The sequence below is a fragment of the Salmo trutta genome, unplaced genomic scaffold, assembly GCF_901001165.1.
Source record: "Salmo trutta unplaced genomic scaffold, fSalTru1.1, whole genome shotgun sequence".
Taxonomy (NCBI): Eukaryota; Metazoa; Chordata; class Actinopteri; order Salmoniformes; family Salmonidae; genus Salmo; species Salmo trutta.
Window position 1 is genome coordinate 10,016 of NW_021823312.1, and position 25,866 is coordinate 35,881.

Genomic DNA, 25,866 nt, shown 5'->3' on the forward strand with positions numbered 1-25,866 from the left:
ACACAATTCTGTGTAATCATCTCTTCCAAATATATGCCAAAAAACAATGAAGGCACAGATCAAACATTCTCTTGAAAGTAGACCTCACCCGCTCTTAGCTTGGGTTTAATGCAGGCTATGACATAAAGGATTTCTCCAGCTCTTTCAGTCACTCAGAAACAGGAAGATGAAATAAACACTAGCATGTCATGTAATTACAGAGTCTATTCGTTCTATTAAAGGTACTCTGATTCCCCCCTGGCTTGAATTTATTTTCAGAACAAACACAGTGCAATTTCCTGTAGTTCGCAAAGACAAATTGTATTCTTCTGAAATAATAGCATTATTAAATGTTGGCAGAAAACCACAATGCCCAACAACAAGACAATGTTTCATGTCTCGGTCTGTCTTGAGGCTTTAAACGTAAACCCTGTCATTCCTTCTGGAGAGCAAGGGACAAACAACCTCTGCCTGCTTTTTCCATCAGTAAGGTTGGTAAGGAAAATCAATCTACCCATAAAAACATGGAGAGCAACATAAAGAACCTAAGAGGACGGCTGAGAAAAATAACTAAATGTCATGTAGTTAATTGTTGACTCACATGCTACTTCCAAGGATGCATTGCGACTGACAGCTTCTCCCAGGTAGTTGCGGGCGACGCAGACGTAGGAGCCCTCATCCGGTTTGGAGCGTCGTCCGTGGACGATACGTAGAAAGAAGAGGGAGCCGCTGGGAAGGAGCATGCGGTGAGACCGCGGGTCATCTTTGTCCGTTTCTACCCGCTCCCCGTCCTTGTACCACTCCACCGTGGGGCTGGGCCGCCCCTCTGCCTTGCAGTTGAGGGTGGCCGGCTCCCCTTTGGACACGATCAAGTCAGAGGGGTGCTCCACGATCCGGGGTGGGGAGTCCTCCTGACGCAGACGGGATCCTGGGAAGAGAAGTGAAGAAAGAAAGGAGGTGAGGAACACCATAACATGAACAGTAGACGAGGCAAAGCAAAACATAATATGCTTTTAACAGCTCACTGTTTTCCAGAAAGTAGATTTCTTCATTCTAGCATTCTCAACTCTCTCATATAAACATCACTTAGAGGCAGGAAGAGACTATTGAAGATGGTACTATTAGTATCCATTCAACTAGTATAGCTATAGGTTCTTCTGCTGTTTGTTCTGTCTTTCCACCTCATCGGGTGATAGGAGGACAGCACTCCAACCAGCAGTCTAACCACCAGTCCAACACCAGCCATCTGCTCCTCTCTACCATACATTTAAGGCCTATTGGGTAATTGGACCCAAGAGTGAACAGAGTATGGCGGCGCGGAGACAGTATACATCTGAACCCCAGCTACAAACACACACACACGCACGCACGCACGCACGCACGCACGCACGCACGCACGTACGTACGTACGTACGTACGTACGTACGTACGTACATACATACATACATACATACATACATACATACATACATACATACATACATACATACACAAAAACACACATTCACAAAGGGGAGAGAAGAGGGGGCATTGTGGACACAGCCACAACTAAAGTATATCTGTCCCCCCAGTGTCAGAGGTCTGTCTCTGTGTAATGTGACTGTTCCGTAGGCTGGGTCAGGGGCCAGGGCTGGGTCTGGGGCCAGGGCTGGGTCAGGGGCCAGGGCTGGGTCTGGGGCCAGGGCTGGGTCTGGGGCCAGGGCTGGGTCTGGGGCCAGGGCTGGGTCTGGGGCCAGGGCTGGGTCAGGGGCCAGGGCTGGGTCTGGGGCCAGGGCTGGGTCTGGGGCCAGGGCTGGGTCAGGGGCCAGGGCTGGGTCTGGGGCCAGGGCTGGGTCTGGGTCTGTTAAAATGCTATTCCCCTGAGGTTCAGAACATGGCCTGTTCCTTTATTGTGAGTCTAGCATGGGCCAGGGCTGTGAGTCTGGCCACTATGATAATGCTGCCCCAGCCCAGTCTCAGTGCCATGTGTGTCTCTCTGTGACCAAGTCTAAACCCTGCAGATAAGACGCCAGAGGCCACATTTGCATCACTGAGACCCTGCAAAAGCTCCAGACAAAAGAGTTTGATCCACCACCAAACCGTCACACATGCAGGCCTGGAGCACAACGAACAGGGCTTTACTCTGCCAAATATTTACTTTGTATTGTCCTCTGCCTTCCGAATCCTATCCAACACCCCCATCTAAACCTCTATTCTTGCTGGCAGCAAAATGTTGATCAATAAATGCAAGATGTATTGTTATGAGCCACCTCCCAGTCAATGAAAAATATAACGCAATACACCGCAGTTAATAGTCTTGGTGTAGCAGAAAGGATGGTGTTTGGCAGTGTGCAGTTAATAGTCTTGGTGTAGCAGAAAGGATGGTGTTTGGCAGTGTGCAGTTAATAGTCTTGGTGTAGCAGAAAGGATGGTGTTCGGCAGTGTGCATAGTCTTGGTGTAGCAGAAAGGATGGTGTTTGGCAGTGTGCAGTTAATTGTCTTGGTGTAGCAGAAAGGATGGTGTTTGGCAGTGTGCAGTTAATAGTCTTGGTGTAGCAGAAAGGATGGTGTTAGTCAGTGTGCAGTTTAAGACTGCAGTGTCAGGTGTGTGTGGGTACAAGGCTGTGCCCTTCCCTGGGGGCTGTAGTGGAGGTGTGAGTCAGTGAGGTATTGTATAGAGGAGCAGTGTACTGTCCACACAGTCCTTTGTGCTTCCCTTCCTTCCTTACTGCCTGCCTGCCTGCCTGCGTCAGGGCTATCTGCAGTTAGACATACAATAGTCACAGCACATCAGTAGATGTTTTGCTCTTTGTTCATTTACATTTTACATTTGAGTCATTTAGCAGACGCTCTTATCCAGAGCGACTTACAGTAGCGAATGCATACATTTCAAAAATTTCATACATTATTTTATCTCCGTACTGGTGCCCCGTGTGAATCAAACCCACAACCCTGGTGTTGCAAACACCATGCTCTACCAACTGAGCCACACGGGACCTTCATCTGGGTGGGCACATGTTCCACTCCCTGTTCCACCTCGTTCCCTGGGGGTAGGGGAACACACTGTACCCCAGCCCTGTCCTCTGCTACAGGGGCATACTGTACCCCAGCCTGGTCCACTGTTACCTACAAGGACACACTGTACCCCAGCCTGGTCCACTGTTACCTACAAGGACACACTGTACCCCAGCCTGGTCCACTGTTACCTACAGGGACACACTGTACCCCAGTCTGATCCACTGTTACCTACAAGGACACACTGTACCCCAGCATGATGCACTGTTACCTACAAGGACACACTGTACCCCAGCCCTGTCCTCTGCTACAGGGGCACACTGTACCCCAGCCTGGTCCATTGTTACCTACAAGGACACACTGTACCCCAGCCTGATCCACTGTTACCTACAAGGACACACTGTACCCCAGCGTGATCCACTGTTACCTACAAGGACACACTGTACCCCAGCCTGGTCCACTGCTACCTACAAGAACACACTGTACCCCAGCCTGATCCACTGTTACCTACAAGAACACACTGTACCCCAGCCTGGTCCACTGTTACCTACAAGAACACACTGTACCCCAGCCTGATCCACTGTTACCTACAAGGATACACTGTACCCCAGCCTGATCCACTGTTACCTACAAGGACACACTGTACCCCAGCCTGATCCACTGTTACCTACAAGGACACACTGTACCCCAGCCCTGTCCTCTGCTACAGGGACACACTGTACCCCAGTCTGGTCTACTGCTACCTACAGGGACACACTGTACCCCAGCCTGGTCTACTGCTACCTACAAGGACACACTGTACCCCAGCCTGATCCACTGTTACCTACAAGGACACACTGTACCCCAGCCTGATCCACTGTTACCTACAAGAACACACTGTACCCCAGCCCTGTCCTCTGCTACAGGGACACACTGTACCCCAGTCTGGTCTACTGCTACCTACAAGGACACACTGTACCCCAGCCTGATCCACTGTTACCTACAAGAACACACTGTACCCCAGTCTGATCCACTGTTACCTACAAGGACACACTGTACCCCAGCCCTGTCCTCTGCTACAGGGACACACTGTACCCCAGTCTGGTCTACTGCTACCTACAAGGACACACTGTACCCCAGCCTGATCCACTGTTACCTACAAGGACACACTGTACCCCAGTCTGGTCTACTGTTACAAAGACACACAGAGAGAAACCTACCAGTCAGCAATAAAACACTTCAAACACCTGTGTGTTCCTCTTAGCAGGGGTCAGGCAGATCAGACAGTGGTGTACTGACCCCAGAACAGGGCCGTTGTCTGTTTCTCTCTACACCTAATTTGGGCTAATTCCCTCCATTTCCCTGACATTGATTAGCGATCAGGCCTGGTGTCCAGAGCCTAAGTGGGGCCACAGACAGGGGCTTGTAGGGGAGGGCGTAGGGAGGCACAATCAGCTCCTGGTGTCCATCTTCCATTGATCTAATCTCCATGGATTTGTGTAGCTGCTTCACTATACATCTGCTATTGGTTCTGAAACGAGAAAATCCATGCCAGCCATTTGCTTTTTCTATTCAATAATGGAACTACTCTCCCCTGCCTCTTGTTTGCTTGCTTTTCCCACCTCTTCCTCCATTGGCAGTACTCGGGAAGGTAAGCACAAATTCAGACGAGCCTTGCAGCCAGTGTCTCTGACAGTGTTGGGGGGTACGGGTTCAGGTTAGTATTGTGGTGCTAAGTGAGTTAACGAATGCAGTACTAATTAACATGATGACATAGATAAATGGAGGGTTGAGATAAGGACTTGGGGACCCTCTCCCCCAGATGGAGTGTCAACGACACATTCATTCCGATCTCATTGGAGCATCTGCTTCCCCCACAATCCACTGGGTCCACAGTAGCTCTACACCCAAACCAACGCCCAGGCGCCATGCCGAATCTGCCGTGACTCGATTCAGTCTAATTTATTTTAATCCAATTTGTTTTCCAATCTACTGCCTTCTAATTACTTAAACCTTCAGTCTCCATCTGCTCTCCTGTTTCCTGTGGAAATTTACACAGCAGATGCATCCACAATTGTCCTTTTCCTGCCAGGCAAACCAGAGCTGTGTAGATGGGAGGGGAGAGGGACAAACGTGACTTGTCAGACTGACCTTCCTGTCTAGAGGAGGATGGTTAGCCTACTATATATTCATACAGTAGTAAAACTGATGCTACCGCAATGAATCCATCCATCTACATGGAAATGGAACGGTTGATAGGAAAATTGCTAAACATTTAACACCTGTGAAATGATGCCATCTGACACAGCTGAGTAACCCCAGTGAACACACACACACACAGGCAAACACACACACGCACACACACAGTGATGTCCCCGAGCATCACTGTCCCCAGGCTCCCCTCCTCCCTATGTGATACCCCCAGCCACAGCTGGACCCAGATACAGAGAGGAAGGGAAAGGCTAATGCATCTTCCCATCAGCCACTAGGCCATACAGCTCGCCAGCGTCCTGACTCACAGGAGAGAAAGTCAATTTGCTGCCTCCTATTGGTTCTCCTTTCTCACTCCCTTTACGGTAAATATGCTTTCTGTTGCCCTCTTAATGTGATCATTGGTGCTGTGCAATGAAGTGCTCTCTGAGCTGAGGTGAGTGCACTTCACAGGGTCTCAGGGCACACGTTCCAATCAAACGGCTGTATTTTCCCTGCTCGGCAATAACACCACCATGGTGCGCTGGGCCAAGCAGCCAGGCTTCCAGTCCTCAACTAAAGCACAGAGGAGGGGGAGGGGATGATGTGAGGGATGACTGCCCCCACTGCCTCCTCTTTTGTGTTTTTACTCAAGGGGCTTGACCAAGATTGGGAACAGTCCTTAGATGTTGTTGTAGTGGTCTGAATACCTCTGTGTCTTTTTCCTTCAGATCTAGCAAGGCCTTTCTTCAACATAGATTTGTTAGCAAAACATCTGTTGACTGCCAAGAAGTCATAAACGGAATCATTAAAACAAATCCCAGAAAACACATTGACACATAAAAACCTCCAACACACTGCCATTTGTTATGAGAAGTTTTGACATTTTCATTTTGGAGCCAGAATGTTATCGCTGTTTGGCCAAAGCCTGACTATAAACACCTGTTTAACTGCATGTGTGTGTGAACGCAGTTCTCTATCTCCTTCTCCTCTCTCACTGCCATGGATAGAGGAGGCTATAATAGTAGCATCATATCTCCCCACACAGTGACCACACAAGAAGCAGCTCTATCTATTATCTTTAGCACACATGTTTTCATATGTAGACCAGAAGGGCCTTTGATCATCTTGTTGTAATTATTTTCATTAGCTCCCAGGAGAATTCATAGCCCACCGACCAAATCAATACCCGCACCAGTCTCCTCCAGAGCAGGAAAGAAGGGCTCCTCAAAGAGATATCAATTATTCTGCCAACAGACAGGAGCGTGTGCAGATCACAGGTATCCAAGGGCAACCTCGGACCCAAGCGTTCCGGTGTTCCAGTCACTGAAGGTCCATAAACCACCAAATAGAAACCCTGGCCAAGACTACATCAGCTATGGGGTTAGGACTGAAGATGTGCACACATTTAGAATGAGGCATCCATTCTGCATGAGATGTTTGCTGAATGTGAACGAATGCAAAATGTATACATATAAAAAAATACATACATACATACATACATACATGCATGCATACATACATACATACATACATACATACATACATACATACATACATACATACATACATACATACATACATACATACATACATACATACATACATACATACATACATACATACATACATTTATGAAATACTATGTATTGTCTAATCTTGGTTGTCTACTCTGTCCAGCTCTCCCTCCTCTCCCTGTACCTTCATTCTCTCTCCTTCTCCCTCTCTGTCCCGCCTGTGTCCTGTCCCTGGTGTGTAGGGTGACAGGGCCATATCTGTCATGTCATCAGAGGGGGATGTGAGCGGGTAGTCGGGGGAAACTGGGGGTGGCGATAGGATGATGTTACTGGCCGCCTCACGCCTCCGCGCTGGCCTGCCGTGTCACCCCGCACATGGCCCCCTCAGCCCCCTCTGCTACCCAGATTCATCTTCTTTAGGGGCGCTGTCAGTGGCGTCACACCACACTGGCCCTAACACAGTCACCCAGACACCAGGGCTGTGACGATACCAGTAGTTTAACCAGAGTTACCTTCCCGAGTTTTTCCATGGCAAAAATTTAAACACGAAGCAGACCAATCTCCTTGGTCCTTTAAAAAACTGCTGTATGTAAAATGCTGTGAGCTATAGCATGGAAAACAGGGCTGTTCTCCTAAAGAAGTTCAATCTGATTCTTGTTTTGATTCCTTGCCATGATTCCTTGCTGGCCCTACCAGACACAGCTCATCTCTAGGAGACACCCATACATAACACAGCAGCTTATCTCAGAGAACACATCAACTGTTATCTCCTCTGGTATCTGACCTATCCTACAGGTTCTAACTAACCAACCCCTGAAGACTGGTATCTGACCTATCCTACAGGTTCTAACTAACCAACCCCTGAAGACTGGTATCTGACCTATCCTACAGGTTCTAACTAACCAACCCTTGAAGACTGGTATCTGACCTATCCTACAGGTTCTAACTAACCAATCCTTGAAGACTGGAATACAACCACATCCTCTCCAGAGAGAGAGATAGCTGTCTGGTTGCCAGTGAGCTCACAGGTGCAAAGCAGATTCCAGTTCAATCAACTGCAGCGAAGGCAGGAAGGCAGGCAGGAAGAGAAGCAGGCAGGAAGACAGGCAGGAAGAGAGGCAGGCAGGCAGGAAGAGAAGCAGGCAGGCAGGAAGAGAGGCAGGCAGGCAGAGACACACGCTGGGCCCTGTTCCACTCGTGCTCTGCACTCTGCCTGAGCCCATCACAGACTGCATTGGGCAGCCATGTCTTATTGACTTTGTGTCTGTTCTGTGTATTTATCATTTTCCTTCCCTGCAGTTACAGTATATAAATAGATAAGTGAGGGAAAGAGAATATCACATTCTACAGCAATGGGCTGGACTGATTCATATACCTTGCATTTCATGTAGCTACTCCTCTCTCTCTATCTCTCTCTGCCTCTCTCTCTGCGTCTCTCTCCAAAATCATCCATCTCTCTTTCCCTTATTTCCTGTTCCTCAGTCTCTTCCTCAGTTACCATCAACAGTGTGTTGCTGTCTCTTCCTCCAGGAGATGGCCTGTCAAAGCAGAGCTGAGAGTGCTGACTTGAAACGAGGGAATAAAGAGGAGAGGAAGAAAAGAGGGGAACATTTGGGCTGTGCGTGGTTGACGGGGAGTGTGTCGATGAGGGTGGTGTTCTTTCTCTCTCCCCCTCTCGCCCTCTCCCTCTCCCTCCCTCCCTCCCTGTTGTAGCTGATTAGTGTGAGGAATCTGGCCCTGTTCTCTGTGGGGCTGTCAGGGCGTTGGCAGGGACACTGAACTGTGTGATGCAGATGAAATGATTTCCAATGTGAGGCCCACTCAAGCCTACAGCCCACTACTACCCCCCTCCCAGTGCTGGTCCCTCCCTCCCCTCCTGCAGAGTCGTCAGAGTGGCCCTGTGCCTGGTCATTTGTCTGTCGGCATCTGCTCTGCACAGCCATAAACTCACCAGTACTGTACACACTTCAAAGGTGTCGTGTGCTGCTGCATTACAGTGCAGTCAGGAAGTATTCACACCCCTTGACCTTTTCCACATTTTGTTGTGATATAGCTTACATTTATAATGGCTTAAATTGAGATTTTGTGTCACTGGCCAACACGGAATACCCCATACTGTCAAAGTGGAATTCTGTTTTGGGATTTTTTTTACAAAGTATTAAAAAATGAAAAGCTAAAATGTCTTGAGTCAATAAGTTTTCAACCTTTTGTTATGGCTTGAATAAGTTCAGGAGTAAAAATGTGCTGAACAAGTTACATAATAACATGGACTCACTCTGTGTGCAATAATAGTGTTTAACATTATTTTTGAATGACTACCTAATCTATGTCCCCCACACATTCAAATGATCTGTAACGTCCCTCAGTCGTGCAGTGAATTTCAAATACAGACTCAACCACAAAGACCAGGGAGGTTTCCATGCCTCGCAAAGAAGGGCACCTATTGGTTGATGGGAGAAAAGCGTCCTTCCTACCTCAGTTGTCGGAGGGGAAGGAAACCGCTCAGGGATTTCACCATGAGGCCTATGGTGACTTTAAAACAGTTACAGTTTCATGGCTGTGATAGGAGAAAACTGAGGATAGATCAACAACATTGTAGTTACTCCACAATACTAACCTAATTGACAGAGAGAAAAGAAGAAGCCTGTACAGAATAAAAATATTCCAAAACATGCATCCTGCTTGCAAAAAAGGCACTAAAGTAATACTGAAAACAATGTCCTGATTACAAAGTGTTATGTTGGTGGCAATTTCAATACAACACATCACAGAGTAGCACTTTCCATATTTTTAAGCATAGTGGTGGCTGCATCATGTTATGGGTATGATTGTAATCATTATGGACTGGGGTGTTTTTCAGGATAAAAATAAACGGAATGAGGCTAAGTAAAGGCAGAATCCTCGAGGAAAACCTGGTTCTGTCACGTCCTGGCCATAGTGAGTGGTTATTTTCTATGGTAGAGTAGGTCAGGGCGTGACAGGGGGTGTTTGTCTGTTTTTGTATGTCTATGTTCAGTTTATAGTTTTGCATTTCTATGTTGGTGTTGTTTGGCATGACCTCCAATTAGAGGCAGCAGGTTGTCGTTGTCTCTAATTGGAGGTCCTATTTAAGTTGATGTTTGTTTCACATGTGTTTGTGGGTGATTGTTTGTTGTGAGTGTATTTGATCCTCCTGCTTCACAGGTTGTTGTTTTGTGTAAATTTTGAAGTGTTTAATTGTTGCATTCGGTTTCACTGGTTAAATAAATATGTGGAACTAAGAAAACGCTGCATCTTGGTCCGCTCCTTCTAACAGCTGTGACAGAATCACCCACCAAAGAAGGACCAAGCAGCATGGTAAGGAGCAGCAGAAGTATCTGGAGGAATGGACTTGGGAGGAGATTTTGTCTGGTAAAGGACCCTGGAGGCAGGCCGGGGAGTATCGTCGTCCGAGGGAGGAAATCAAAGCAGCGAAAGAGGAGCGACGATACTACGAGGATCTATATGCACCGAAAGGCAAGGCTGAGAGGCAGCCCCAAAAAATGTTTAGGGGGGGGCACAAGGGGAGTTGGGCAGAGTCAGGATGGAGTCCTGAGACAACTTCCCGTGCTTACTGTGGGGAGCAAGTGATGGAGCAGACACCGTATTTTGCGGTGAAGCGCACTGTGTCGTCAGGGCGCATTCAAAGGCTGGTGCGAACTGTGCCTGCACCCCGCAGTATCGAGCGGAGTTGAGCATCCAGCCAGGGCGGGTTGTTCAGGCCGTGCGCTCCAGACCTCCAGTGCGCCTCCAAGACCCAGTGTACCCTGTGCCTGCTCCGCGCACTCTTCCTCCAGTGCGCCACCATAGTCCAGTACGTCCTGTTCCTGCTCCCCGCACTAGCCCGAAGGTGCGTGTTACTAGCCTGGCGCCTCCTATGCCAGTCCCAAGTAGCAGACCTCCAGCGCGCCTCCAAGGCCCAGTGTTCCCTGTGCCTGCTCCGCGCACTCTTCCTCCAGTACGCCTCCATAGCCCGGTAAGGCCGGTGCCTGCTTTGAGCACGCGGTCCGCAGTGCGTCTTCCCAGTCTGCTGAGACCAGTTCGAGCACCCCGTAGGAAGCCTCTAGTGATGGTCAATGGTCCGACGTCTCCAGTGATAATCCATGGCATGAAGCGTCCAGTGATGATCCATGGCCCGGAGCCTGTAGTGTTAATCCATGGCACGAAGCCTCCAGTGATGATCCATGGCCCGGAGCTTGTAGGGATGATCCATGGCACGAAGCCTCCATTGATAATCCATGGCCCGGAGCCTCCAGTGATGATCCATAACACAAAGCCTCCAGTGATTATCCATGACGCGGAACCAGTAGTGATGATCCATGGCACGGAGCCTGCAGCGAAGGTCCCCAGTCCGGAACCTACAGAGACGCTCTTCAGTCCGGAGCCTCCAGTGATGCTCTTCAGTCCGGAGCCTCTAGTGACGCTTCTCAGCCTGGAGCCTCCAGCGACACTCCTCAGTCCGGAGCCTCCAGCGACACTCCTCAGCCCGGGGCCTCCAGCGACATCTCTCAGCCCGGGGCCTCCAGCGACGCCTCCCAGTCCGGAGCCTCCAGCAACGCCTCCCAGTCCGGAGCCTCCAGCAACGCGTCCCAGTCCGGAGCCTCCAGCGACGCCTCCCAGTCCGGAGCCTCCAGCGACGGTCTGCAGCTCCGAGCCTCCAGCGACGGTCTGCAGCCCCGAGCCTCCAGCGACGGTCTGCAGCCCCGAGCCTCCAGCCATGGTCTGCAGCCCAGAGTTATCAGCGGCGGTCTGCAGCCCAGAGTCATCAGCGGCGGTCTGCAGCCCAGAGTCATCAGCGGCGGTCTGCAGCCCAGAGTCATCAGCGGGGGCCTGCAGCCCAGAGCCTTCAGCGACGGCCTCCAGCCCAGAGCCTTCAGCGGCGGCCTGCAGCCCCGAGTCTTCAGTGGCGGTCTTTAGCCCAGGGTTTTCAGCGGTGATTGGTGGTCCGAAGCATCCGGCGAGGATCCATGGTCTGGTTCCTCCGGACATACAGAAGCGGGGGGATCAACGGGCAGTGGGGGTACCACGCCCGAAACCAAAGCCGCTGCCATAGACAGTTGTCACCCACCCTACCCTCCCTTTGTGTTGTGTTGTTTTTTTTAGGCGCGGTCGGAGTCCGCACCTTTGGGGGGGTACTGTCACATCCTGACCATAGTGAGTGGTTATTTTCTATGGTAGAGTAGGTCAGGGCGTGACAGGGGGTGTTTGTCTGTTTTTGTATGTCTATGTTCAGTTTATAGTTTTGCATTTCTATGTTGGTGTTGTTTGGCATGACCTCCAATTAGAGGCAGCAGGTTGTCGCTGTCTCTAATTGGAGGTCCTATTTAAGTTGATGTTTGTTTCACATGTGTTTGTGGGTGATTATTCGTTGTGAGTGTATTTGATCCTCCTGCATCACGGTTGTTGTTTTGTGTATATTTTGAAGTGTTTAGTTGTTGCATTCGGTTTCACTGGTCAAATAATTATGTGGAACTACAAAAACGCTGCATCTTGGTCCGCTCCTTCTAACAGCTGTGACAGGTTCAGTCTGCTTTCCACCAGACACGGGATATTCATTCACCTTTCAGCAGGACAATAACCTAAAACACAAGGGCAAATCTACACTGGAGTTGCTTCCCAAGAAGACCGTGAATGGCCCTGAGTGGCCGAGTTACAGTTTTGACTTAAATCTATGGCAAGACCTGAAAATGGTTGTCTAGCAATGATCAACAACCAATTTGACAGAGCTTGAAGAATTCTGAGAAGAATAATGGGAATGATGTAGCACAATCCAGATGTGGAAAGCTGTTAGAGACTTACCCAGAACAACTCTGTAATCACCGCCTAAGATGCTTCTACAAAGATTTGACTCAGGGTTGTGAATACTTATGTAAATGAGATATTTATGTACTATTCTTTTTAAGAAATTTGCAAAAGTGTCTAAGAACATTTAAAAAAAATACATATATCTATATATATCTATATATAGATATAGATATATGTATTTTTTTTTAAATATATATATATATATACACATATATATATATATATATATATATATATATATATATATATAATACATTTTAAATTGAGGCTGTAACACAACAAAATGTGGGATAAGTTAAGGGGTGTGAATACTGTCAGAAGGCACTGTATGTACTACCCCTTCTGAAACTGATATTCAAAACATATCCTATCTGGGTTTACTTTGTATGAATGTGTTGCATGCATTTTACCAGAAGATACATCTGCAGATGTGCATGTGTGGCTATAGGCTGGGATTTTGCTATGTGTGTGTGTGTGTGTGTGTGTGTGTGTGTGTGTGTGTGTGTGTGTGTGTGTGTGTGTGTGTGTGTGTGTGTGTGTGTGTGTGTGAGAGAGAGAGAGAGAGTAATGTTTACTTTGCTGTGTTAATGGTGTGTGTGTGTGTGTGTGTGTGTGTGTGTGTGTGTGTGTGTGTGTGTGTGTGTGTGTGTGTGTGTGTGTGTGTGTGTGTGTGTGTGTGTGTGTGTGTGTGTGTGTGTGTGTGCAGGAGCAGGTGGCCTCGAAATTGTTTAGCCAATTCCTCACTTTCAGGTGCTGGGCTTTTCTAAACAGCTCCTACCTACCGAGGGGAGAGCAATGAAATGAATGGCACCAATTGATTCTCCCTCAAGCATTGTAATCTCTTTACTCTCTCCACCTGTACTGCATTGCTGAGCAGTGCTGAGCAGAGCAGGGATGAGCAGAGCTGAGCAGAGCAGGCCTGAGCAGAGCAGGGATGAGCAGAGCAGGGCAGAGCAGAGCAGGGCTGAACAGAACAGAGCAGAGCAGGCCTGAGCAGAGCAGGGCTGAACAGAGCAGGGCTGAACAGAACAGAGCAGAGCAGGCCTGAGCAGAGCAGGGCTGAACAGAGAAGGGCTGAGCAGAGCAGGGCTGAACAGAGCAGGGCTGAACAGAACAGAGCAGAGCAGGCCTGAGCAGAGCAGGGATGAGCAGAGCAGGGCAGAGCAGAGCAGGGCTGAACAGAGCAGGGCTGAACAGAACAGAGCAGAGCAGGCCTGAGCAGAGCAGGGCTGAACAGAGCAGGGCTGAACAGAACAGAGCAGGGCTGAGCAGAACAGAGCAGGGCTGAGCAGAGCAGGGCTGAACAGAGCAGGGCTGAACAGAACAGAGCAGAGCAGGCCTGAGCAGAGCAGGGATGAGCAGAGCAGGGCAGAGCAGAGCAGGGCTGAACAGAGCAGGGCTGAACAGAGCAGGGCTGAACAAAGCAAGGCTGAACAGGGCAGAGCTGAGCAGAGCAGAGCAGGGCTGAACAGAGCAGGGCTGAACAGAGCAGGGCTGAACAGAGAAGGGCTGAACAGAGCAGGGCTGAACAGAGCAGGGCTGAACAGAGCAGGGCTGAGCAGAGCAGGGCTGAGCAGATCTGAGCAGAATAGAATAGAATAGAATAAGGCCTTTATTGCTTTGGGAAATTAGGGAGGAGGCGAGAGGGGAGGAGGGAGGAGGGGAGAGGAGCAGAGGGATGAGGGAGGAGGGGAGAGGAGCAAAGGGAGGAGGGGAGGGGAGGGAGGAGGGAAGAGGGGAGAGAGGAGGGGGAGATGAGGGGGAGGGGAAGGGAGTGGAGGGAGGAAGGGAGAGGATGGGAGGGAGGAGCAGAGGTGGGGAGGGAGGAGGGGAGAGGAGGGGAGAGGAGGGAAGGGACAAGGGGAGAAGAGGCTGGGGAGGGAAGGAGGAGGGAAGGAGTGGAGGGAGGGAGGAGGGGAGAAGCAGCCACAGGCACGTCCAGGTGGCTGTGATACACAGCGTTGAGAGATGAGTTGATAATTGGAGGTGTGCCTGGGGACCTGACCTGTACTAAACAAACACAGCAATCTGTCAGGCCGCAGGTAATGAGACCTGCTATAGCCACGGACCACAGGCCTCTACCATGATAGACTACTGTATAAGGAGGAGAGTGCAACTTAATCAAATGGCCTTTAGGCTGGTACACTGGTACTTTTATTGTTTTGTAATCTGGAGCATATATGGAGCTTGGATGAGATTTATTAAAGCACTATTCTGTGGGACACTTCATCCATCCTGGGTAAGTGCTAAGGCAGGGGTTCCCAAACCTTTTGGGCCCACGACCCCATTTTGATATCTGAAAATTATTCCGACTCCAACCATGTAAAAAAATATAATAATAATAAAAATTAAAATAATAATAATAAACATAAAACATACATACAACATATATTTTTTTAAAGAGTAATTCACATCAAATGTTGTTGTTTTTTATTCGGGCTATGGCAGTCAACTGAAAAACATGTCTGAGGCATTTACACTGGGCTAAGGGCTAAGGGCTAAGGGCTAACGGCTAAGGGCTAACGGCTAAGGGCTAAGGGCTAAGGGCAAAGGGCAAAGGGCTAAGGGCTAAGGGCCAGGGGGCCAGGGTGTAAGTGGAGTGGGAACTCTTTGAACCTCCCCTGGACCATACCTCATTTAAACACAGTAGTAGCAATCAGCTCCAATGTCAGCAATGTCACCAACACACCACAGCCACCACTCAGCCACTGTGTGTCTGTTTATTACTGACTGAGGGCCTGTAAAAGACTAATGTCTCTGAGCAGCTCTCCACAAACATCATTATCATCAGAATCCCAGAGTTCCAACGTTCAGGGCTGCGATCAACTGTTGGTCAGCAGGAATCACTGTGACATTTGATCTGTGCCCTGCGCTGCAGCTTACACTGCCACAACAAAAACAGTCTCGCCTCGCCTCGCTAGGGCCCATTACATAAATCATCTCCCTGGCTGTCATCATGGCTGCCGTTACACAACCCTGTGGAGAGACCTGCCTGACACCTGCCTGCCTGGCTGCCTGCCTGGCTGCCTGACACCTGCCTGCCTGGCTGCCTGCCCGCCTGCCTGACACCTGCCTGCCTGACACCTGCCTGCCTGCCTGGCTGCCTGCCTGCCTGGCTGCCTGCCTGACACCTGCCTGCCTGACACCTGCCTGCCTAGCTACCTGCCTGCCTGACACCTGCCTGCCTGACACCTGCCTGCCTGGCTGCCTGCCTGCCTGGCTGCCTGACACCTGCCTGCCTAGCTGCCTGCCTGACACCTGCCTGCCTGACACCTGTCTGCCTGGCTGACTGCCTGGCTGCCTACCTGCCTGGCTGCCTGACACCTGCCTGCCTGCCTGACACCTGCCTGCCTAGCTGCCTGCCTGACACCTACCTGCCTGACACCTGCCTGCCTGGCTGCCTACCTGCCTGGCTGCCTGACACCTGCCTGCCTGGCTGCCTGCCTGCCTGCCTGCCTGCCTGGCTGCCTACCTGCCTGACACCTGCCTGCCTAGCTGCCTGCCTGACACCTGCCTGCCTGGCTGACACCTGCCTGCCTGCCTGGCTGCCTGACTGACACCTGCCTGCCTGCCTGGCTGCCTGCCTGACACCTGCCTGCCTGGCTGACACCTGCCTGCCTGGCTGCCTGCCTGACACCTGCCTGCCTGGCTGACACCTGCCTGCCTGGCTGCCTGACTGACACCTGCCTGCCTGCCTGGCTGCCTGACTGGCACCTGCCTGCCTGCCTGGCTGCCTGCCTGACACCTGCATGCCTGGCTGGCTGCCTGCCTGACTGGCTTGGTCACCAGAGACACAGTGTGACACTACAGGCAAATAAAAACACTACAGACAATTGGCATACATTGGATTGCTGTTTCTAAATCGTTAAATTACCCTTTGCATGATTAATTATACAAAATAGAACTGCTGTTGGCTGTCTTCCAATTATATAGACTGAAATATAGCCATGCACATTTGCATATCCCCCTAGGTTCTGTAGACATACATCTTTGCTTGTTTATGTGTACAGGTATGCAATATCTCCATGCACTACTATCTAGCTGGAGCCCAGTGCTAGTTGGAATAGAGACTAGCAGGGTATAGAGAGCCGTGAGGTATAGCAGGCCAGGCAGGGAGCAGACAGTCATGGCTGGCTGATCCATGGGTCTGGTGGTGTGGTGGATGGGGGCTTGATTCACTGGCTGCTTCCACTCTGGGCTGCATTACTGCCGTAGCGGGACTGCGGCGTGTGACGGATGTGTGTTCGAGTCCCGTGCGCTCTCTCTGTCTTCACCCATCTCACACAGACAGGAGAGCTCATGCATTTTCATTAGCAGCCCTGAACTCCTGTTAAAGACTGGTGAGAGAAACACTCTCAACAGGCATCTCCAAAAGACATCTCTGGTAAAAGCCATTTCAGTTTTTTGCTGCCTTTAACCCTAATCAACAGTACCATTGCCAAGCATCTAATGGCACTAAATACAACAGTGGTATAATCTGCTGAGCTGTCATGTACTTGCTCTTACTAGTGTACATGAAACTACTGTACTGAAGCTATTTCCAGGTCATAGTGGGTTTGCTTCTCTTTGCTCTACATTGAATGTTTGTACTCTCTCTCTCTGTGTGTGTGTGTGTGTGTGTGTGTGTGTGTGTGTGTGTGTGTGTGTGTGTGTGTGTGTGTGTGTGTGTGTGTGTGTGTGTGTGTGTGTGTGTATGTGTGTGTGTGTGTGTGTGTGTGTGTGTGTGTGTGTGTGTGTTTGCCTCTGCTTCAGCCTTGACTTACTGCTATCAGCAGGTTGCTGTGAGACAGCCAACCAGAGGGTAGGGTTGCTGTGAGACAGCCAACCAGGGGGCAGGGTTGCTGTGAGACAGCCAACCAGGGGGCAGGGTTAAGGCAACAGGAGACCAACTGATTAGGCGCTTCCCCAAACCCAAATCTGCAGCATGAAAACAAAGATAAGCCCCAACACACATGCTATCTCCATTCCTCCCCCTCTGTTTCTACCTCTCCTCCCTTCCTCCTCTATTCCTCCCCCTCTGTTTCTACCTCTCCTCCCTTCCTCCTCTATTCCTCCCCCTCTGTTTCTACCTCTCCTCCCTTCCTCCTCTATTCCTCCCCCTCTGTTTCTACCTCTCCTCCCTTCCTCCTCTCTCTGTTGGCATCATGTCCTCAAACCAATCATCTTCTATTAAGATGAGGACACTGCTCCACACATCCACTTTACAACAGGCGATCTGTCCATCACAACACCAGTTTGGGCTGCATTCACAAGCTGGTTGAATGCCATAGATCAAAGGCTGCTTTAATACAAGCTAATCTTCAGTGAATTATCCAAAGCTACAGCAATTACTGTATATCAACATTACCAGGCTGCCTGCAGGTCTACACTTCAAGACCAGGGAGAGGTGATGGGAGTGTGTGTGTGTGTGTGTGTGTGTGTGTGTGGTGTGTGTGTGTGTGTGTGTGTGTGTGTGTGTGTGTGTGTGTGTGTGTGTGTGTGTGTGTGTGTGTGTGTGCGTGTGTGTGTAGATAAGAGAGAGATGGGTTGTTTTTAATCTTATTTTAATGTTACATACACTGATGTGAAAAAGCAAATAACATAGTGGTTACACAAAGTTCAAAAACGAATGTAGTCTAAATCACTGTTTTCTCACTCTCATAATCTCTCAGTCTCTCTCTGTCAGCCTTTCTCTCTGGGTTAAGGCAAGCAGGCATTAGCTCCCTCTGTACAGTAAATGTCAGGGGTATGCTTGGCTGAGACCTAGCAGAGCGGAGGTAACAAAAAACACTAAGTGCTATTATCAACCTTCCATTCTGCTCTTTTCTCTCTACAGTCCCCCATGCACATGACATTTCTCTAAGAACTCCGCAGTGTGTAAAAAACAGTGCTTTCTTTCAAGAGAACACTGGGTATTAAGTCAACCTTAGCACTGTGGTTTTCCTGCGTTATTATCATAGACCAGAATAGACAGTGAACAGCTCTAAGCTGAGGTTGTACCTGTCCGTGTTGTGTTCTGCGTTGTCTGTGTTGTGTTCTGCGCTGTCTGTGTTGTGTTCTGTTCTGTTCTGTCTGTGCTGTGTTCTGTGCAGTCTGTGCTGTCTGTGCTGTGTTCTGTGCTGTCTGTGCTGTGTTCTGTTCTGTGTTCTGTGCTGTCTGTGCTGTGTTCTGTGCTGTCTGTGTTGTGTTCTACGCTGTCTGTGCTGTGTTCTGTGCTGTCTGTGCTGTGTTCTGCACTGTCTGTGTTGTGTTCTGTGCTGCCTGTGTTGTGTTCTGTTCTGTGTTCTTTTCTGCCTTTGTTGTGTCCTGTGCTGAATGTGTTGTGTTCTGTTCTGCCTGTGTTGTGTTCTGTGCTGCGTGTGTGGGTATGCTTGTGTTGTAATGTAATGTATAGAAGAGCCGGGCCTGGCTGTTCGACAGCTCTGTGTCACCAGTGAGGTAACACTAGTTAACCCCGCTGACCTATCATCTGACTCCTGATAACCTCATTACACATGCATACATTCACCCTTTCCTCTCTCTCTCTCTCTTTCAGTTTCTCCCTGGGCTTCTCTCTCCTCTCATCTTTGATGGTAATCAGAGAGTAAACAGTGTAGATGCTTAGGGAGATGAGAGCGGTCCTAGAACTGCAGTAGCACCCAGCACCCAGCGAGAGTGACATGACTTTGTGCGACACCACAGAGGCTGCCTGGGGATCTCAGCTGAACGGCTTGTCATTACAGCAGGCCCATCCCGCAAACTACAGCAACGCTACAGTAGCTGCTTAAACGCTGCCAACTCAAGCAGAACAATCACATTTTGGGCGAAGACATTACATTGGGTCTTACGCATTGACCTCAGTGCGCCTGATAATTCACGTACACAGGCTTACTTTCCATTATAGTCCAGCGCTTAGACCTTGTTCATTCAGTCACCACTATCAAACCTACTGTTAATACTACACGGCTATTCACTGGTAAAACCTCATACCCATCTCATAACCTACCTCATACCCATCTCATAACCTATCTCATAACCTACCTCATACCCATCTCATAACCTACCTCATACCCATCTCATAACCTACCTCATACCCTAGCATCTCTCTCTCTCTCTCTCCTCTCTCTCTCTCTCTCTCTCTCTCTCTCTCTCTCTCTCTCTCTCTCTCTCACACACACACACACACACACACACACACACACACACACACACACACACACACACACACACACACACACACACACACACAGACACACAGAGACACACACACCGTGTGTGGGTAGTTTCCCTTGACACAGCAGCGGTAGTGAAACCCCAGCCCTGAGGCGGATGGAGCATTGTCCTCTGCTACTCTGCACAGGCTACTAGAGACCCCCAGGTGCCCATCCGTGTGCCACCAGCAAGGTTGGAGGCGGGTATCACATTTCACCACCCCAGACTCACAGATCTATGATCAGACAGGAGTCTCTGGAGGTCCTCAGAATAACACAGGGTCATGGCTTCATGTCCACTAGTCTACATGCTAAGCTATTCTTCTTGTTCTATTCCTGCTAGAATAACAGCAGACTACAGTACAGCCTAAGAAACCTGGTACCAGACAACTGGTCACTAATAATGGGGAAGACGTGGCCATACTGGCATGGCCAACATTTAGATTTAAGGGTACATTTTCTTCTTACTGAATTCCATTAAACCTCGGCCAATAAACACTGTAATTTTCCTGTAACTTTAGGAGCACATGTCAAAACTGAAACCATTTTCTAACAGAAACACTTTTGGATCTATCCCTCTCCTTTCAATTTCTCCAGCTCTCACTTACAGCCTGGTTTGTCTTGTCTTCTTTTGTCTCTCTCTCTCTCACTGCCTGGTTTGTCTTGTCTTCTTTTGTCTCTCTCTCTCTCACTGCCTGGTTTGTCTTGTCTTCTTTTGTCTCTCTCTCTCTCACTGCCTGGTTTGTCTTGTCTTCTTTTGTCTCTCTCTCACTGCCTGGTTTGTCTTGTCTTGTCTTGTCTTCTTTTGTCTCTCTCTCTCACTGTCTTGTCTTGTCTTGTCTTGTCTTCTTTTGTCTCTCTCTCTCTCTCTCTCTCACTGCCTGGTTTGTCTTGTCTTCTTCTCTCTCTCTCTCTCTCTCTCTCTCTCTCTCTCTCTCTCTCTCTCTCTCTCTCTCTCTCTCTCTCTCTCTCTCTCTCTCAGCACACTAACAGTATTAATCACAGAACACTAAACACTGCCTGACTGCCATTCAGCCAGCCAGCCTTTGTTGTCCATGTTGCCCAGTGAATGCAACTCCAGACCTTTTTGTCTGCGTAAGTGGACTCTTAGAGATGGCTCCTCCCTTCCCAAGGACCCACAGATTACCTCTGAAAGAATGGGTGATGGGTAGTGGTGGAGTTGGCGGTGGAGTAGAGGGGAGAGTTGGATGAGGGTGACAGAGAAATGATTGGGAGGAGTGATTCACGACTCACAGGAAGGTGCGCCCCTTTCCCTCTGGCCATCCAGCCATGCCTTCAGCCAGCGCTTAGCAACCAGTGGGTTTGGCTGAACAGAGAACAGAGAGAGACAGCAGAGAGAGAGAGAAAGAGAGACAGGGAGCAAGAGAGAGAGAGAGAGAGATGGGGATAGAGAGAAAGAGAAACTTGCTAACCTCCTGCCGAATTTATAGTCATATTAGAGACACATATTTCCCTCAGATTACACAGCTCCACAAAGAATTTGAAAACAATCCCAATTTTGATAAACTCCCATATCTATTGGGTGAAATACCACAATGTGCCATCACAGCAGCAAGATGTGAGACCTGTTGCCACAAAAAAAGGGCAACCAGTGAAGAACAAACACCATTTATTTTCCCTTTTGTACTTTAACTATTTGCAAATCATTATAACACTGTGTATATACATAATATGACATTTGAAATGTCTTTATTATTTTGGAACTTCTGTGAGTGTAATGTTTAGTGCAATTTTGGGGGGGTTTATTTCACTTTTGTTTATTAATTACTTCACTTTCTTTGGCAATGTAAACATATGTTTCCCATGCCAATAAAGCCCTTAAAATGAAAATGAATTGAAATTGAATTGAGTGAGAGAAAGATGGGGATAGAGAGAGAGAGAATCCATGTTCCCACTACAAAGGGGACTAGAATCCCAGACTCCTTAGGGAGAGTGTGGAGACTGCTAAAAACACGATACAAATAGCCACAGAAACCAAAGATTGTACCTAAAAAAGGACAAAGGAGGAGAGGAAGGAGCAGGGGCCCCAGTGTCAACCCCTGCCTTCAACTAATAAAATCAACATCCTCACATGTTTTTGAAGCTGTACAAACAACACAAAGCAAACGCTAGTAAGTGTGAATCATTGCTCACAACACAGCAAGTGTTGACATTACTAATGCAATAGATGACAACTGGGAGCCTCAAAAACAACATTTTATGAATTACTGCTTCCACATTCAAAAATTGCCAAATGGCACAAGCTCAATAGGTTTTAGCCTTACCTTAACCAGTAGTGGTGGGTAAAATCACTGGGGAAGCCAGAAAAAAAGCCATATTACAACCTATGTGTTGTGATAATTGTGTTGTTTTCTCTATAACCTGTTAGTTCATATGCCTTGGGACTGTGATATATAGGCCTAAGGCCGAGACAATAAGAAGACACAGTGGCAGAATAAATTCAACCACACCTTTGTTTCATCACAAAACCGGAGAGCAACCTCTGTCCGGTGAAGTCCATAAAGCATTTTGCATGTAACAAACAACTACATGACCTACAGCATGGTGAAGCAAGTTAAGGATTCTGACATTTTCAGACCACTAAACAACTATTGGTTTAGAACCACAGAGAGTTACCACAAGTCACAAAGAAAACAGGAGCTGCCTCGACTATTCCAGCACCATTTCAACTTCATCAAATCATCTGAAAGATACCAAAAACGATTTAGTCCAATCAACGTAAGCTAAATATGATGTGGCTGTCCATGGTTCTGATTTCTGTGTGTTCGTGTTGACTCACCCTACTTAGAGAAACACCAATGCCATCCTCCTCTCTTTCATGTTGATGAAACAGTCTATCACTGTCATACAGTACATGCTTGTATTTGTTGTTGTCCTAGGCTACCTGGCTAAAATGCTTGCTCTCTAGCCTAACTTCCATTCATTGGCAATGCTAGCTAGTTAACATTAGCCTTCTACATCTAGCTACATATTGAACTTCTATCCTCTCAACATATGAATTAATGGTTGGATCAGAATCGCCGTTATAATCATTGGCCAGCACAGAGAATTAATTAAAACCAAATTAAGTAAAACCAAAAGTCCAAATCCCTATCTCCTTCAATGGCTAATTTAGGAAAGGTAAATGTTTTGCTAGCTAGCTAGCCACCGGAGGACAACAACACAACGAGATGCAACAATTCAAGTTGTTTTTGTCAATGACCTATGCTCTCAATGCGATTTGATAGGAGTGACAACACATCCAAACTGGCTTCCTTTTACATTTGTTTTGGTGCGCCAGGACCATTCACAGTTGAGCTCGCAGATTGGTTATTATTTTGTTTTTTAAATCATCAAGGCAGGCCAAATGCTCGCTGGCTTCCCTTGCATTCAATGCTACGGGCGGCAATAATGTCATACTCTTTTGGACCACAGAGCATCAGATAGATGGCCTACACATAGAGAGACAGAGGGGCGCTGTTTCGCTTGATCTGATGCTTTCTCCAATGAGTAAAATTCAGCCTCATTCAAATTGAAGGAACATTATGAAACACAGAGAGAGGAAAGAAAATGTATTTTACATGTTTTTTTTGTTTGTTTTTTGGTGGGGGGACCTGGCTTCCCTTGCTATCCATGAATACCCACCACTGACCTTACCCATATTCAAGAACAAGATGTGTTTGTTTGAGTGTGTGTGTGTGTGTGTGTGTGTGTGTGTGTGTGTGTGTGTGTGTGTGTGTGTGTGTGTGTGTGTGTGTGTGTGTGTGTGTGTGTGTGTGTGTGTGTGTGTGTGTGTGTGCCTGAGGGGTGATGAACACTTCCCTCCAGTTAACATGATTCAGACATTTGGATTGTGAATTGTGACGTTGTAAACCTCAGTGTTGGTGCAATGGCTCACCCATCTCCTCTTTCCATTAGTCACATATTTGATCAGGACCATATCAGGCTTCCCGTCACCTGACCTCTGATTTATGGTATCACAATACTCTGCAGTTGAGGCTCTTTTAATGTCTCCATTAAACTGGCTCCCTTGTAGGCCAATGATTCCCAAGAAGCCTTGTAAATCATAGAAATAGTGCTGACTCTCTTCGTTATGTTGATTGAGGAGGGGGCTCTAATTTTAACAGTGTGGGAGAAATAAAACAAAATTGTATAAATTACTTTCACAATTACCAACAGTATCACCATTAAAGATTGATGAAACAACAGAGAGGAAATAAACTGAGCGCCAGTCATGTTTAAAGTCACCTAGTTATTATTCAGCAGGAATAGATGCTGTGTTATGCATCATTCATTTGGCTTGTGTCCTGGACTGAATATGAAAGCAATCAAATATATTTCCACACCCATCACTCTCCCCAAGACTAGCACAGCTACACCTGTGAGCTCAGCTATGTCAAAAAGGGCAGGTGGAATGTAATATTGTATTAAATAAATAAGCAGATCTAACCATCTCCCTGTTAGTAAATTCTTTAGAGAGGAAAAACAATCGGCAGCGAATCAGTGATTAAATCGTTGATCAGCCCATACAGTGTTGAATCAGAGGCTGACATTGTAGTGCCAAGCCCTTTGTTTGGTTATGTTTTCCCGTTGATATGCTATGCTCATTTGCACACCTTTGGGTTGGGTATAGTGGCCGGGTCTACTGACCATCAGGTGTCAAAGGGCCAGATGCCATCACACAGAAAGTGGAGATGTGCTGATGCTGTTGCCAAGGAGACAAGTGAGATGGGTCTTTTTTGAATGGCTAACATTCTTTTTTTTCTCACCAAATATAACTACTTTCGATGAATTCATCATTTTTGCTATTATACGTGTGACTTCAGTATGCATTTCCAGCAAGACAGAAGGCAAACATATCTGACATTTTAGTTTGTGTTGACTTCATCATTTTAGTAACCTAAAACCATTTTCTAACCGCTTTCAGGGTTAACATTCCAGATTATAGAAAGAACTTCCACCAAGAACTCCTCCGATAAACAGTCTATCAGGTCTCCAATTAATTGTAAAATAAAACACATATACTGTACAATCTAACTGCCCATGGCATAACCTAATCATAACCAGCGACATGAGAAGCTTGTTACATAGTCTATCACATAAAGTGTATATCAACATTATCCATAGTTAAAACTGTATGGAGGAAAATACTCAATAAGAATACAACATCTGAAGAAAAAGAGTCGCAAGAGTTGAACTTTGCCATTTTTGGAAAGCACCATTCTTTCCCAATATCAAACACACACAACTCCACGACACAATGATTTTGATTCCATGTGAAATTCCATAAATAACTTACCATCAACTTGACAGTACAATAATCCACCAACAAGAATGAGCGCTAGCGGACCCATAGCATATTAAACATCCACGGATTGCGCGCAAATCCTTGGATTTAGCCGGGAAAATATGTCCAAACAGCAGCAAATAGTTTTCTTTCAATAGTTTGAGTTTTATATAGGTCCTAGTTAGTGACTAAAGCCAGTTGAGATGTCCAAGAATTTAGAGGATGAATTGTATCCCGCACGTTCGAGCCCGGGATAGATTCATATCCACAGCCGTAAAAAAAAAAATATTATTCACTCGCGATCATCTGAAATCCCAGCTGCTTTTCCCACAAGTTAACTTGCAATGGTCATGTCTATTTTTACAATAAGTACGAAACTATACAATATCAACTTACAACCTAAAATAAAGTATAAACTGTGTATATTGGGTTCAAGAGAAACGCATCCAATCATGTAGTTGCCGTTTTGGTTTCTGCTCCTTGAGACGCGCCTTCCGGACGGACACCTTGTAAATCTTCACTGATGTCTCTCCACCGTTCCTCATCAATACATAGATAGCCAAGTCTAAATGTGTCTAAACAAACCCCAAAGTCCCATGTACTTCAGCCAATATGCAAATGTTTACATTTCATAGGGAACCCGCTGCCCAAGATCACATGTGCCTTGCTTGTGCCTAAGCACTGTAAATGTACAGTCAAGTCAGTTGAACAACCTATCCTCTCCCTCTTGGTTTCTGTATAGCGCTACCACTAGGAGCCCATGGTCTATGCTCACTCCGCACAGCCTCAGCCCCGACTGACACACATACATAAAACAAGAATCCGGAGGGGGAGGAGAGAGGCAGGGAGGGAGGGAGGGAGGGAGAGAAGGGTGGAGGTAGGAGAGGAGACGGAGTGCGCTCAAGTGTGCATTGGGCAAAGCCATATT

The 25,866-nt window shown here is 47.8% G+C and overlaps 1 protein-coding gene across 2 annotated transcripts; it reads right to left on the reverse strand.

The window, feature by feature from the left end:
• Positions 1 to 518: 518 nt before the first annotated feature.
• On the reverse strand, positions 519 to 25,742 carry LOC115190086 (roundabout homolog 2-like). 2 transcript variants are annotated; one of them, XM_029748561.1, is made up of 3 exons: positions 24,951 to 25,742; positions 23,550 to 23,765; positions 519 to 907 (listed from the first exon to the last, which is right to left on the reverse strand). In XM_029748561.1, the coding sequence occupies exons 2-3, from the start codon at positions 23,551 to 23,553 to the stop codon at positions 525 to 527; spliced, it is 387 nt and encodes a 128-aa protein (XP_029604421.1). In that variant the 5' UTR covers positions 23,554 to 23,765; positions 24,951 to 25,742; the 3' UTR covers positions 519 to 524. The 2 variants fall into 2 exon arrangements, with proteins under 2 accessions (XP_029604421.1, XP_029604420.1); XM_029748560.1 differs by lacking the exon at positions 23,550 to 23,765.
• Between the last annotated feature and the right edge of the window lie 124 nt (positions 25,743 to 25,866).